At 51.8% G+C, this 15,274-nt stretch overlaps 1 protein-coding gene across 10 annotated transcripts in view; it reads right to left on the reverse strand.

Moving 5' to 3' along the window:
• Positions 1-1,577: 1,577 nt before the first annotated feature.
• Positions 1,578-15,274, reverse strand: part of PAK3 (p21 (RAC1) activated kinase 3) — a 76,772-nt gene continuing 63,075 nt past the window's right edge. For 6 of the 10 annotated variants that reach the window (XM_072625740.1, XM_072625742.1, XM_072625738.1 and 3 more), the window contains 10 exons: positions 15,040-15,202; positions 14,464-14,487; positions 13,758-13,821; positions 11,477-11,525; positions 11,157-11,269; positions 9,068-9,185; positions 8,749-8,848; positions 7,153-7,349; positions 5,500-5,637; positions 1,578-3,529 (listed from right to left, as the gene is read on the reverse strand). In XM_072625740.1, coding sequence (XP_072481841.1) covers positions 3,440-3,529; positions 5,500-5,637; positions 7,153-7,349; positions 8,749-8,848; positions 9,068-9,185; positions 11,157-11,269; positions 11,477-11,525; positions 13,758-13,821; positions 14,464-14,487; positions 15,040-15,202 — 1,056 coding nt within the window. In that variant the 3' untranslated portion in view covers positions 1,578-3,439. The remainder of the gene's footprint in view (positions 3,530-5,499; positions 5,638-7,152; positions 7,350-8,748; positions 8,849-9,067; positions 9,186-11,156; positions 11,270-11,476; positions 11,526-13,757; positions 13,822-14,463; positions 14,488-15,039; positions 15,203-15,274) is intronic. The other 4 variants (XM_072625744.1, XM_072625743.1, XM_072625739.1 and 1 more) reach the window with 1 other exon arrangement.

Below are 15,274 nucleotides of genomic sequence, written 5' to 3' on the forward strand. Positions count from 1 at the left end.
AGGGAAAGAGGACAGACACGTGGGAATCAACCAGGACAGACAGGCAGGACCCGCTGCCATGGCCGGCGCCGGCCACCGCCAAGACCAACCTGGGACTACAGCAGGGAAGCACCAAGTCACTAATTCACAGGGAAACATCAAGGTTCTCTTTGCTCCCCAGACATCTCTCTCTGCCCCTCCTGCTGCTGCTCCCAGGCTGAGTCAGGATCCTTCCAAGGCATCGGGAGCTAAGAGGCCCTGGAGTCACAGGAAAGAGCCTGGCAGATTCACCAGGGAAAGAGGTGGGAGAAGGGGGAAAGGGCTTTGCCATAAGGAAGAAGGGATGTTTAAACATGTCATATGCTAGTCCTTCAGCAGAATTTTGGCAAGACAAACATCTTATCAGTAATACTTCTTAAAAATCTAAGTAGCTGTCCAACACCATGGAAGGATGGGTCTGAGAAAACAGGTGATTATCAGAATATCTCTATAAGCAGCTACATCCATTTGTCTGCTAGGAGGGCACGCCTATAGACATAGGTTACCATCGGCCTCTGTGGCCCAGCAGTGGTCAGAAAGGACCTTGGAGAAACCAGAAGAACAGCCATTTTGCTACATGCAGTGACCTCAAGGAAAGGCCCTGAAGGCACACAAAGGACATGAATTATTCTTTCTGGTCAACCCAGTTCAGGGTCCCCCCCTGCCCACCAAGGATAGCATCCCCATCCCTCCACAGCGACCCAACAGCATCTTATGCCTCTATGGAAAGAACTGACATCTGTCACTGAAAAATACAAATACATATTTTCAACTGAAACAAAAGTTAAGGCCTCTCATTAGCTCAAGCAGCTGCCTGGAATCTCCCAGGGCCTAGTCTACACACAGGCTGCTCCAAACAAGGGATAGGACTACACACTTTCCTGGCTTTGTCTGTTGCTTCTCTCCTTTGGATGTTTCCTGGGAGGTCAACGTCCCCCAAACTTGATATCCACATGGGAAATTAAGGAACCAGAATCACCTCCCCAATGGGGGGGGTGACCCCAAGGGCTTAGCCTAAACTCCCCACAGACTGTGCTTTCATTTCAGGGGATGGTTGAATGTGTAGGTAGAGGCATGGCTGGATGAAGGGTCAGAGATGACAAAATGGGTGGGTGAGTCAGTTGATGGATGTATAGGTGGAACAATGAATGGATGAGTGAATGGGTGAATGGGTGGGGAGAGAGATCTTGGATGGATTAGTAGCAGGATGAGCGAGCGGACATATGAATGGAGAGCAGATGGGACAGACAAATGAACAGATGAATGGATGGGTAGGACGGACAGACACTTGAGTGAATGGGAGAATGGCTAGGTGGATGAATGGGTAAAAGTGCAGCAGAGCCCAGTCCTACATCATGTCCAAAGTCAGGAAGAAAGCTGAAAGAATGGGCAAACAGAAAAAGAATCCCACCATAATGAGCTCAAGACACAAAGGCAGGAGAGGAGAGTGACTCCAAAACATCTACAAGTAAAGGCTCAGAGAAAAACACGGCTTGGGCACAAACTAGAATTCCTGGAAGAAGCTAAGCAAGAGTTTAAAGCAGAGGTTTTGAAAAATATTTTTGTAAATGGAATGAAAGTGCTTGAGGAAAAAATTGGAAAGGAAACGGGAGCTTTGGAAGAGAGAATTGGAAAGGGAATGTATGAGTAGGTGGCTGGTGGATCATCGATGAATGGACTTCTGGATGAAAAAGGGATAGATGGGAGAGGAGAGAGGTGGGGAGGCAGAAGGATGGATGGATGGGTGAAGGGATGGGGAAGTGGATGAATGAATAGATGGTTAGGTGAATGATAGGAAGGAGCCCACAGACTAAGAAACCCTCACTTACCCCTTTACTTCCTAGCCTGAATTCAGACACACTTTATTACAATGCCTGACATGCTACAAATCTTGAGCTTTCCTCAACAGAAACCATGAGTTGTTCAAGGACCCAACCGTCCAAATCTTTTCAAGATGCCAATGAGCTCAAAAAAAGAAGCAAGCCCTTTCTTTTCTCTCCCATCCATCCTCCTTCCTTCACTCTCTCCATCCCTTCCTTCCAGGAAACCAAAATGTGCTAGCAGCTGAGTCTTTGGGGAGAGGCCAGGAAAGAGTGCCACCCATGCATGCCTCAGTGAGGTTCTCAGGTGAAATTGTTTCGGGAACTCTTCTGGAAAAGGAAACAGATTCTCACTAAGGCATGTGGCAAAGTTGCTAAATGGTGAACATGGCAAACGCCCTAACCTGAAACCTGTCTGTGGAGAATCTGGAGGAGGGGGCAGTACCCACAGCAATGCCCAGTTCTCAAAGGGACATGAAGTCAGCAGCAAAGATCCTGCCCCAGCTCGCTAGCAGAGCAAGTGCTGACCAGGTATCTCCTCACAAGATCCTTTTATTATTTAAAAAAAATTCACAAATCATTGCCTTGCACAATTATTATCAGAATAAAAATGATTCAACCCCATCAGGGGGTGGGCAGAGGCAAGGTCCCTAAGTGCCACCACACATGGAGGGAGTCAAGAGGTAGCATGGAGATCTTTCTGGTGGCCCCCGGGATTGCCTTCCTGGGTGGCTTTAAGGGACAAATTCAGGCGTGAGCCCAGCAGAACAGGCTTTGCCATGTGAATCTCTGCAACCCTCTCCAGGCATCTGGGAACATGGGAAGCTAGGGGGGGTAGTAGGCAGAAAGCGGAATTCCCAAACCAGATCTTCCCAAACACACTTAGCTTTTGCCTTTAAAAAATAAAATAAATGTGACAAGCTAACTTTCCCAAGGCAAATGCAGACCAAGAGTGAGACAAACCAAGCTGACCCAAGGAAGGAGGCCCCAAACTCGGAGAGGGGTGGGTAGGACAAGGGGAAGCAAAGCAGGGTTCAAGGGCTGAGGTCACAGATGAGGTCTCATTCACAACACATTCATTCTGCCTCTTTGGGAACAGCCAAGCCATTATTTTCTGTCCATCCTACTGCAGGCAAACTGAATGTGGGAACGGGAGCCAGGTGGGCAGATGGGCAGGAGCCATCTGAGAGCCGGAGGGGCCCTTTCTTCCTTTTCTAATGCCAAAGCAGACCAGACACTGAGAAAAGCAACAAGCCAGGCATTTGACAAGGAAGTACGTGGGCAGCCAGCCCATGGTGGAGGGCTGCTCCTGGCTACTGGGGCAGCTGGTGGAAACAGCCAGGAGACGCTTCCCCCTGTAGCCCCATGCAGCCCTGAGCTGGCTCCAGCTGGCAAAGGTATAGGAGAGGAGGGAGTAGGGGAAAAGACTCCATTCCTAGGAAGGCCTTATGCCCCTTACACTGGGGACATCCAAATTCGGTTTGTCTGTCTGTCTGTCTGTCTGGGCTGCAGCCCAGTCAGTGAGGTCCTACAGAGTCTTGGTGGGGATCTGGCTCTCCACGCGCCAGGGCCAGGGCGGGTGAAGGCCCTCCCTCTCCTCACTAGCGGCTGCTGTTCTTAATCGCTTCTTTTGCGGCAAGGATCAGAGGAGTCAGGCTGGAGAGAGGCTTGGCTAGTTTTAAAAATGGATGCTGCAATAAAAAAGGAAAAGATCAAGCATTATTGGGATGTCACTCTCTTCAATACCACAGGTGTTCTGCTAGGTTCCATTCTGTACCATTACATGATAATGTTAATCCACATTGCTTTTCATTGCAAAGCACCTGGGTCCCCCCCGATGCAAAACCATTAGGACCAGAGCCTGAGAGCTGGAAAGGACCTTCATTTAACAGATGGGAAAACTGAGGCCAGAGATGGGAAGGGACTTGGCCAAGATGATGCACTGGGACTTGAACCTGGCTCCTCTGACTCCACTACAGCACCCTGGGTCATCCTATGCTTTCCCAGAACTGAGCACCACAGAGCTGGCACCTCAGGCTCCTATACTGGTCACACCCCAACTTTCACTGACCTGGTAGGAGTCTGGACAGTTACCCAAAGCACCTCTTTAGCCAAGCGCTACCATCACAACTGCCAAAGTTGGTGGCCTGTCTCTTGTCTTCCTGCCTCGATGGCACCTCAGCTTGTGGCCTCACTGAGAACTCCCTTCCCTGCTGCCTGTTTTGCCTCCTAGCCCTAAGGACCACTTTGTACAGACATGCCAACAAGGTCAGCCATCAGGCCTTGACTTTTCTCTACCCACCCTCTCTCCTCATCCAGATACAGTCCCAAATCTCTCTCTAGCTTCAGTCCCCTATCTCTGGGCTCAACAGCTCTACTGGAAGGCTCACAGCTGCCCTAACTCAACGTGGCACAAACCTGACATCAGGTTCATCTTGCCGCTGCTGTGCGCACACACATATGACTGACTCCCTATCCTACAGTCTTTGGTTCAGACCCTGTTGCCCAAGCTAGAAGCGGTGAAGTCAGCACATGCAGTCACCATTGTAGGTCATGGTTGGCCCCCCGAGATGGTCCAGACAAAGCTATCAGTTACTTGGCCCCAAACCATGTGTTGGACACATGGGTGTGACTTCTGAGAGAGACTTCCCACAGGGATGCTGCTCTAGCAACACCCAAGGGTTCTGTCCTCTCGCTTGGTCTGCTCACTAACTGACCAAAGGCTCCATGTGGCAAAGTCTGATTGCTTCAGGTGTCCCCAGTGTCCCAGCAGGGAAATGCTGAAAAAACTCTGGCAAGTCGTGACAGCTGAACACGGGAGTCTCATCACACTCCCCAAAGTCCAGGAATTAAAGGGGCTTCAAAACCTTTGACACAAAGACTTGGCCCCTTGTCACTGCAAGGCCCACTCCCATAGATGAACCTGGACTCTGAGTCCACAGGGATGCTGGGTACCCAAGATACCAAGCCCTGTGTGCATGTCCTTAGCAGGGTGAAAAACAAGAGGAGACTGAAAAGGCACAACACACGAGTGGGGGGCAGGAAGCCTGGCCCCTCAGGAGCTGCTCTAGGACCACATACAACGTCCTTCACTTGCAAAGAAGGTGCAGTGGGGTATGGTGGGAAAAGTACCTGCTCTGAAGCCTTCCTTCCTACCCATGTGACCTTGGGACAGTCAGGTGTCTTTTTTGAGCCTATGAAATGAGAGGGCTGGGCTTGCTGACCTTGAAAGGCATTGTTAAGGCTAACACGACACTCCTGTGATCCTTTGATACTTTCTGGACTTCAATTTACCCATCTCAGAAATGGGAGGCAGAGAGTAGGACAGACTCTCAGAATGTAGGGACTTGAAACAGGATGATGACGCATCACACAAGGCATCAAAGCCATTAACAAAAAAACCAGGCTGACTCCCTCCCTTTCCAGAGCAGGAAACTACTGTCTGCCCAGTGACTTGTTCAGGGTCCCACGGGCAGGAAGACGCCTACCCCAGGGTCTTGGCCACTCTGCTGGAGCTGGTTCCATGAAGAGCCAAAAGTTTTTTCTAGATCCAAAGCTTTCTCCACTTTGAAAATAGAACCTCACCTGATCAATGCCGCAGGCAGACCCAGGGACCCAGGGGGCTCTGCCATCTTTCCCATCGCCCTTCTCTTTGTTTTACCTGCAAAAGCTCCTTGGCAGAGCCTCGCCGGTCCACATCCATCTCCAGACAGCGGTTTAAGAAGTCTCGGAACACAGGAGAAAGTCTCTCGGGGTTCTGGAGCTCCGGGGTACCATTAGTCGCTATGAGGTACAAGGCCTGGGCAGAGACAGGAGACAATGAGGCAGAAGCCCCTCCTCCACCCAAGCCCTGTGATGTGACTGGCAATCCAGCAAAGGTTCAGCAAGCTCTTGCTGTGTGCAGAGCACTACAGTAGGTGCTGGGAATGCAGACAAGAAGGCCCTTTTCCACCTGGGAGAACCCTAAGATCAAGAATGTGGATGGGACCTCAGAAGGCAGCTAGGCCAAACCCTCCTTTTACAGAGGAGGATACAGAGGCTCAGGGAAGGGAAGCAAAATGTCTAAGAGCACGTGGTCCATAGCAGAGCCAGGATCCAAGCTGAAGCTCGGCACTTACAGGGGCCCAGGGGAGCTCACAGGACAGGACACAGGGGAGATGGAGATGGAGATGGAGGGGTTCGCTTCCCTCTGCATTGCCCTGCCACACCCCCACCTTCTCTCTAATTGTATCCCCCCGATATGAAGCCTGCTTGAGCATGCTGCTACACCCTAGGAGGGCTAGCTTCTCCACTGGGGCCTGTCTGGCCAGATCTAGGTGACAGACCCAAGGAATTCCCAGGAATGGGCCTGGCCTGGCCCTCTCCTCTCTAACAGTTGGCAGTGGGGCACTGAGCCAAAGTAACTAGCGTGTTCCTGGGGCACATCACTCCATAGGACCTCCGCTACCTGTCCCTGCTTTAGTCCCCACGTTGGGGGGTGGGAGGTGTTGGAGGAAGCCAACATGTATGAAAGGGAACCATCTGTCCACAGTACACAGACAGGGCCTCTGACTGAGGAGGAAGCCATGGGAACGGGGCCTCAAGGGAGCCTCTCTGAGCTGCTTCCCCGTGGGCACAGGAGCTTACAAATACCGAGGCAAAGTCTTAGACAGGGAGCCTGAATTTCTGGGCACAGGTCAAGCCCAGAGCAGGAGGCAGTGATCCCTTGGGCCAAACAGAGCTTCCTCCTTGCTCCTGGCCCAGCCTGGCGAAGGCCAGTGCCTGAAAATGTTAGAAGGGTTGAGGCTTCCCTGCTACAGTCTGTCCAAGCTGTAGCTGCTCAGGCAGATCATCCTCCCTCAGGAGTTGGCCAGCCCCTTGGACACAGGGCTCACCTGCCACTGCTGGGACCAAATTCCAGACTGGCTGAGCTGCCAAGGCCCTTAGAGGCCTCCTTATGCAGTTTGCTCAACTTAAGAGAAGAGGAAACTAAGGCCAAGAGAAGTCAAAGAACTGGGCCATGGTTCCACAGGCAGTTAGTGGGAGGCCTGGGAGAGTAGACTTGCTAGCTCTGAGGTACCTTCTGGACCTGAAATACATGAAGCCAAGTAATGATGTTGTTCAGGGGACCCCTTAACAATGTCATGTGCCTTGCCACACAAGCCCAGGCTGGCCAGCCCACAGCGAGGAGATGCCACTCACTGCTTAGGAAAAGTTGGATGAAGCCTTTGCATGGAGACTGTTTGGGGGAGAACCAGCCTCAGTCAGCATCATCCCCACTCAACCCTTGAGCTGTGGGCAGGGTGGCAGTAGGGGGACTCCTTATCCCACTTACCCGGAGCGGATTTTCATTCAGGTATGGGGGCTCGCCCTCCACCATTTCTATGGCCATGATCCCAAGGGACCAGATATCCACTTTAGGGCCATAGGCCTTCCTCGTCACCACTTCAGGAGCCATCCAGTAGGGAGTCCCCACCATGGTACTTCTTTTGCTTTGTTCAGGGGTGATCTGGGCACAAAACCCAAAGTCAGCTATGGAGAAGAGAACAGTGTTAGATCCAGGTCTAGCTATGAAATGTGTCCCTCATCCCCCATCCTCCCAAAGGAACACTTTCAGAGCACGATGGGGCTGCCTCAGCAGGCCGTTCACCCTGGCCTCAGGTGAAGGATGTTCTTGATGATCCTCTAGTCAAGGGAAGCCAACAAGAGGTGGGGAGGCTTCAAATCCCACCTGTGACACACACTGGCTGAGTGACTCTGGGCAAATGACTTAATGTCTCTTAGTGCTCCAGAGACAGTACCCACCTGTATTGGTAGAAGGACTTCCCTCTACCAGAAAAATCACAGGCCCAGTTCCTGTTGCTCTCACTCCCCAAACTGGATCCTTGAGCAGGCAAAGCCAAGGGAGGCAAGTTTGTACTGAGTCCCTTGGCTTTCACTGACTGGGAAGGAGCAGTGAACTGGCAGCCTCTGGCCTACCATGTTCCTTTCCTTGGGGTCCTCTGGATGCTTCTGCCAACAGACAGGGCAAGGACCCAGAGTCCCCTGAGCAGGCCCAGGAGTAGCTTAGAGAGCCTGAGAAATGAACTCAATGCCAACGACTCTCCAAGAAGCACATTCGTGGCTCTGCCACCCTTCCTTGGGAGGGGAAGCTTCCCTCTACCTCCCTGGGAGGTGGAAGTACAATTATCCCTATTTACAGATAAGAAAACTGAGGTCAGTTGAATTTCTAGGAATCCTAGATCTTTTCCCTTCTCCTCTGCTCCCCACACAAGTTGGCCTCCTCTGGGGATTCAGGAAACATCCCAGGCTCTGTGCCACTCAGGGCCACCCCTGAGATCACCTGGCCAAAGGGAGCTTAGGATGACCCCCAACTTTCTTAAAGTAGAACCCTGCACAAGGGGCACTGCCCAGTGAGTCTTCTTGCCCCTGAAGAGCCCAATTCAAATAAGAGTGGCAAGGAAATCCCATAAGCAGTATAAGGAGGCGGACAAAGCCAGTTTTGAGGGAAAAAACCTGTTCCAGTAATCACTGTGGGCTCAATCAGGCCTCAGCCAGGGCTATTTGTTAAGCTACTTTGCTGGCATAAACCAGATAGGATAGTGGGGGGAACCAGACTCCTGTGACAGAACCACATAGAGCAGCAGAAGCTGGCCAGTCCCCCACACAGTAAGTGGAAGCTCTGTGAGGGCAGGCTCAGTTCCATTTTTGTCTCTGTATCTACACACCTGACACACTGTACCTCCTGAATGGAAGTGAATTGAAGCAATGGCCTTAGAGCAGGGGGCATGGGAATGGGATGCCATGCTACCCTTGCCAAAGCCCCAGTTGGGTCAGCTTCTCCACTCTGATCCCTTCTTGAAGACAGTTAGGGCTTCACTCCAGTGGCAGGCAACCTACCCCCACCCCTGGGCATCCCCTGGGCACCTACTCAGCTTGACTGAGCCATCCATCCCGAGAAGAATGTTGTCACTCTTAATGTCTCTGTGGATGACTTGGTTTGAATGCAAGAAATCCAAAGCCTGGAGACACTGAAGCAGAAACATCCTGTTAGTTAAAGGGCTGGGAGCATTTCCTGGATTACCCCCAGCTGGGCACCCGACTGGGTCCCAAAACGCCCTGCAGGAGGCTAGAATGCACCAGGGGGAGAAATGGGGAAAGGATATGCTGAAGGAGACACCCTGTTCTGGAAAGCCATCATTCCCAGGGCCAGGGACTCCCCTCTCTCAGGGCATGTCTTAACCTCTTACCTCTCTGCAGACAGCTGCTATCTGGCCTTCATCCATACAAGTCTCCGTGACGACATCAGTCAGAGAACCACCGGCCAGGTACTCCATCACTACCCACAGCTCATCACCCACTAAGTAGCTGTGAGGAGCAAAGGAAGGGGTGGGGCTAAGGAGGTACCCGTCACGAATCTGGGACAACTGGCTCAAGACTCAAAGAACGTGGATTTAAATCTAGAATCTGCTGCTTAGTGTCTTTGTGACCTCAGGCAAGATACTCATCTTCTCTGGCCTTAGTTTCCTCATCTCTAAACGGGACTATAGGACCTCTAAGGTCCTTTTATCCTCTGACAATCCATGTTTTATACTCTAGAATGATGCCAAGGACAAGCTGGAAACCCAGGCGGTCCCAAGGCACAATGGTTGCCCTCTGGATAAGACATGAGAGAGAGGAAGAAATGGGAAGGAGAGAAGGTCAGTGTTCAGGGCAATGAAAGGGCAATGAATCTCCAGGAACAGGCAGTGAACCCTGGCAGTGTAGACTGCCCACCTGGACAATTTCAGCTTCATCTGAATTCTTCATATGGGCTTTCTACACAGCTCAGATGACAAAGAATCATGCCCCTCAGAGTGGCAAGGAAGGCTCCTCTGAGACCATCTAGAGAGCAGCATGGCACAAGTGGGAGTGTTAGGTCTAGAGTGCAAAGACCTGGCTTCAAACTGATGGGCCTGAATGGGCAGATCCCTTCCCTGCTGTTACCAAAATCAAGGAGACTGAAGAAGGCACTAGCCTCTCCTCTCTCATGGGGTCTAGAGGCAGCCAAGTTTCTGGGCTGGTATTTCTGAATTCAGCCTTTAAACTAGTGAACTGGTTGTATTATGATGAGGGAGAGTTAGAGACACAGGCAAGGCCTAGGTGTAGCACAGAGCTATGGCTAAGCCTGGTTTTCCAGGTGTGTTTGTCCCTCCCTGAGGTGAGTGAGGCTCATGTCCTGGGCCTTGCTGGGGCACAAGGTCCCAGACTGCCCCAGAACATTCTGAGCCTTTCTTTCCTCTCTTGGTGCACTTGTACCACTAGGCACCAGCAGTCTGAGGCGGGGAGACTCAGATGCTCAGGGCCTCCATCTGTCCTGTGCTGGATGAAAGGGTTGGTCACTGTGGTCCCTTCCCGCTCTAAGCTCATGCCTGCATGATGAACCTAATCCAAGAACCTGTCAGCTTACAAAAAAGAGAACTGAACCCCGGGATGAGAGGCAGTCAAGACTGGCTCCAGCTTGAAACAGACCCCACTCTCGCGCCAGATTTTCCCCATCTGATGGCTATTCTTCTCGGGGGAGGATGAGTTAACTAACAGGCATCAGGCTCGTGAGTCCTGGGCATCATGTGGAGTGCCTTGCTGCTGGAGGCCAGCTGCCCCACAATCATTGTCTTGAAGTGCTTCCCAGCCAGGAATGCCCCTGGGTTACAAAAGCAAAGCCCACTCTGGCCCTCTCCTGTCATGATGAGCAGAAGGGACCAAACCTCAACCCAACCGTATGGAGAATGCACTTGCATGGGGACATGGAGCCTTCTCCCCAGGACATCTTTACCCCACCCCATGCCCTTCTCTGGGGCTACCCATCTCCCAGGCGTGGAACTCATGACCATGTCCAAGAGCGCCCATGATTACAGGGCCAGGTGTGGAGAGACCATCTCCAATGTCTAAGCAATCTCCCTATTATTCTGAGAAAACTCCCCTGTGGAGCTCTAGGCTTGGGGCCAAGACCTCTCTCTCCACATGTGGGGTGGGCAGCTGGCTGTTCACCAAACTGAAGAATGCCAAAATGGGAGCTTCCCTATCACAGGGGCCGGACAGCTGGGCTTGTGGTCACCACAAACTGGGTTCGAAGCTTGCTCCCAGCAGTTACTACTACCTATGACACCCTGTGGCAAGTAAGTTCACCTGTTGGAGCCTCAATGTTCCTCACCGTATAAAAAGGTCAACAGCACCCACAGCCCTTACCTTGATGAGAGCTCCGTAAAGCTGAAGGCTTTCTGGAGAAGGTACCTATGGTTATGCCAGCCACCAGGCCCGCCCGCCACCAGGCCCAGCCCCTAGCAAAGAAGTGCTTACCTGTCTAAATAATTCACAATGTTGGGGTTCTTATTTTCCCTCATGACCAGAATCTCATTAATAATTAATTCCTTCTTGGGCTGCTGCTGGAGGTTCATCTGCTTTATGGCCACCTGAGAGGACATTGGAGATCCAAGCATGAATGCAATCCAGGAGGGCTCCCCTCACCAATAGCCTCTGAAACAATTCCAGCATCTCTGCAGAGAGGGCTGGCACAGGGGCCTTAGCCAGGCAGGCCTGGGCTCCACAGGGCCTTGGCCAGGGGCCCTTGGCCAGGCAGGTCTAGGCTCCCTGCAGAGTGGTTAGATGGTAGCACTTACCTCTTGTCCTGTGGCGATATCCAGTGCTGTATAGACAGTACCTGATGCCCTGGGGAGGGGAGAATGGAGAAAAGAGCTCAATGACTGACCAAGGAAGGAGAATGGGCCTGATTGCTTGCCTTTCTGCCCCTTGGAAAGCAAAGGAGGGATTAAGAGGGCTCAGTGCAAGGCTGGCTCAAAAGTCCTCCTTCCTCCTCTGAGACCATGGCTCCTCCAACCCTATTATCTCCATCCTCCACCATTCTCACATCAGAAGTGTGTTCCTGAAGCTGCTATGTGAGTGTCTGAAACCGAGGCTCCTGCAGGCAGGCTCCTCACTTTATTGAAGCTTTCTCTCTCCCCCTGCACATAGTAGGCATTCAATCAGAACTCCTCCAAACCCATCCTGCCTCCTAATGTCCCTGTGGCTGGCAACATGGGCACCAGTGGAATGCTCTGCAGCCAACTCAGCCCACCGTTCAGCTTTCTGAGTGGCCACGTATGCCTCTTCAATCTCTACAACCTAGGGCTGAACTTGTTGCTTTGTTGGTTATCTCAACTTAAAAACGTGTTAATAATGTCAATTCATTAACGATGTGTGTGCCAGCCCCCCTGTCCAGGAGGGTGCTCTCTCCATACTTCCAGGACTCAGGGAGTGAAATCAGCAGCTGGAGGCCTGGCCACTGGGGCCATAGTAACAGTGCCAGCTGAATACTCGTTATCCATTCTCTCATGGGTGCCACTGGTGGCACTGAGGTTCACTTTCTTCCTTCTTCCTCACTCCCCCACCTCTAGTAAGTTGCTAAGTCACAAGACCAGAGATCACGAGCTGGAAGGGACCTCAGAAAGTGTCATTTTCTAAGTGAGGAAACTGAGGCCCAGGACAGCCAACCAAGATCACCAAGGAATGCCTTGAGTTTTGGGCTCTGGTTCCAGCACCCTTTAGTCTCCCTCCAGGTTATCTCATCTGTCCATTCCCTTTTCTCTGCTCCCAGAGTCACAGAGCTAGGTCAGGCCCTCAGCACTATCCCTTAGACTACTCCAAGGGCCTCTCTCCTCTCTATTCTGTCATCTCCCCAACTGCCAAAGCCCAGGTCCGACCAAAACGTTCCTCTCCTCACGAAGTTGCAGGGGCTCCCTAGTGCATCCAGGATGAACACAAAGTCCTCCAGCTGACTCCCACCTAACTTTTCAGGCCAATCCCACATCACTAGCCTCGACACTCTCAATTTTCCAGCCAATTTGGAGACTCATCTACACTTCCCCAGACCCAATATTCCATCTTCTGCCTTTTCCCAGACCTTGGAATCCTCAGTTTCCTTCAAGGTTCGGATGAGGGCCCACTCCCCTCATCTCTCCAGTGCTCAGAAGTCATGCTGGATTTACTTTGGAGACATCTTGGAGTATTTTTCTCAGATAGAATGTAATTTCTTTGAAGGTAGAGATGATTCTGTTTTTGTCTCTGTGTCCAATGCCTTGGGATAGTGCTTGCACATAATAGGTACTTAATGACTGCTTGTTGGATTGAACTGAATTGACTCTGCCTGCTGAGTGATTTCCACCCCCTCACTGGTTGGGAGGAGGGAGGGACACAGACAGGGACTACATGGGCAGGGGGGAAAGAAAGGAGGGTACATATACACCAGGCCCTGAAGCGTGGCTAGGCAGTGGATAGAGAGGGGAGTGTTCACTCTCCACCCAGGGGCCCCAGGATGGCCATTCTGAAAGCATCCCAGGATTTAGGGTGAAAAGGTTCTTTTTACAGGTGAGGAAGCCGATGCTGGCCAGAAGTCAAGCTATTGAGCAATGGATCCATGGTGGTGAAGTGACCAGCCTAGGGTCTCCCATTTGTCAGTGACAGACCGGGGCGGGGGGGGGGGGGGGGGGGGGGGGGAGAAGGGGGGAGTGTATGGCCAGCCCAGGCACTACTGGCTCTGTTATCAGACAGCCACCTGAGACCAATTCCCTGCCACCCAGTGAAGCCTGCAGGAGCTCATCCTTTTGTAAACTAATAAATCACTTTGCTCCCTGCTTTGCCCCCAGATTGCCTCCTAGGTAAGTTCCGTGGGCACATACCCTGTGCTCTCCTGCCTGTTCTTTACCTGCTGACTGCTCATCCAGCTTTTAAACCTGACTCCAGTGCCACACCTCCTCTGGGAAACTCTGCTTCCACGCCCTCTCCCTCACCAGCCCACCATAATGATCATCCTTTCCTTTCCAGCACCCTCCTCCTAGCCAGCCTCTCCTCGCCACCCCAGCCTACCCCCCATGCTTCCTGTAGGAATTGCAGGACCTCACTCACCCTTGGCCAATTTTTTCAAATCTCGTGTATTTCTTCTTGGGATCCCCAATGCTTACGATGCTTCCTAGGAGGGAGAAAAGGGACAAAGAACGCAGGCTGGTCAACAGCACAGGGGAATGAGGCCCCCAAACCCCTAAGGGGTCACTGCCTGAGGGAACCACCCAGGGGAATGAATGCCTTGCTCAGGGCCTCAGGAAACAAACAGCTGCTCTATACTGAGTGCACCTTCACATCCCCTTAGAGAGCAGGAGGCTTGGGTACTAGACTTGGTTCAGGATGGCCTCATTTAGACCCTGTCACTCTTGAGTTCCATTGAACCCACTGGCCCCAAGGGGAAGCACCAGGAGCAATGGGGTTAAAGACTTAGACTCCATAGAAGGAAAAACTTCCTCCCAGCTGGAGCTGTCCCAAAATGGAATGGGCTGCCTAGAAGGGTAGTGAGTTCCCCATCCCTGAAGTCTGCAAGCAGAGGCTGAATGAGCATTTGTCAGGGATCTTACAGAGAGGCTTGGGGTAGAGGAGGGCTAGTGGAAGAAGCAGCTAATTTGGAGTCAGAGGAATTGCATTTCCATCCCAGCCCTGCTATTTACTAGCTGTGTGACCTTGGGCAAGAGTATGAGGTGGCTGGATAAGGAGTCGAAGGACCTGGGTTCAAATCCTGGCTCTGCCGCTTACTACCTGCATGATCATGGACAAGTCACTCTACCTTTCTGAGCCTCAGTTTCCTCATCTGTAAAATAAGAGGGTTAGAATAAATCAGGGCTCAGCAAACTACTTCCCATGGGCCAAATCTGGCTGGTGCCTGTTTTTGTACATCATCAGCTAAGAACGGTTTTTACATTTTTAAATAAAGTGTTATTGTCTTTAAAAATGTCCAAATCATTATTAGCTTGCAGGCTGTTCAAAAACAAGGCGGGGAGGGTCAGGGGGCAGGGGAGGGGTCAGGTTAGTTTGCTGACCCCTGAACTATATGATCTCTGAGGTCCAACTCTAAATCTATGGCCCTATGACCTTTCTAGGCCTCAGTTTCTCCATCACCAACATAACAGGGAGGGTGATTCTGCCTCTAAATCCCATGACTCCACGGCCCCTCCGGGTTCCCTCTTAGCTCTGGGAGCCTGGGATGCTATAGAGAAGAGGAGGTTGGACCAAACAGGCCCAAAGCCCCATTGAGGGTGTTACAAGCTGAGTGACAAACGTCTTTCCTTCCCCACCCCCCCCCAAAGAGCCAGCCAACCAGAGAGAGAGCCAGAGAGTGAGGAGAGGGGAGCCAAGCACTCACTCAGCTTTTCCAGGATCTCCTCATCCGTCATCTTAGACTTCTTCCTCTGCCGGTCTGCATTCCTATACAGAGTGTTGGAGGGGGAGTTCTCTGCCGTGGGGGCAGAAGCCTCCTTCGGGGGAGTTGCTGGCAGAGCAGCATCCATCACAGAACGGGTATAAATCTGAAAGACATGTGAAACCACTGTGAAAAGAGATGTTTCCTGGGAAAGTGGCTACTGGGCGAAGGGATGAAT

The sequence above is a fragment of the Notamacropus eugenii genome, chromosome X, assembly GCF_028372415.1.
Source record: "Notamacropus eugenii isolate mMacEug1 chromosome X, mMacEug1.pri_v2, whole genome shotgun sequence".
Lineage (NCBI taxonomy): Eukaryota > Metazoa > Chordata > Mammalia > Diprotodontia > Macropodidae > Notamacropus > Notamacropus eugenii.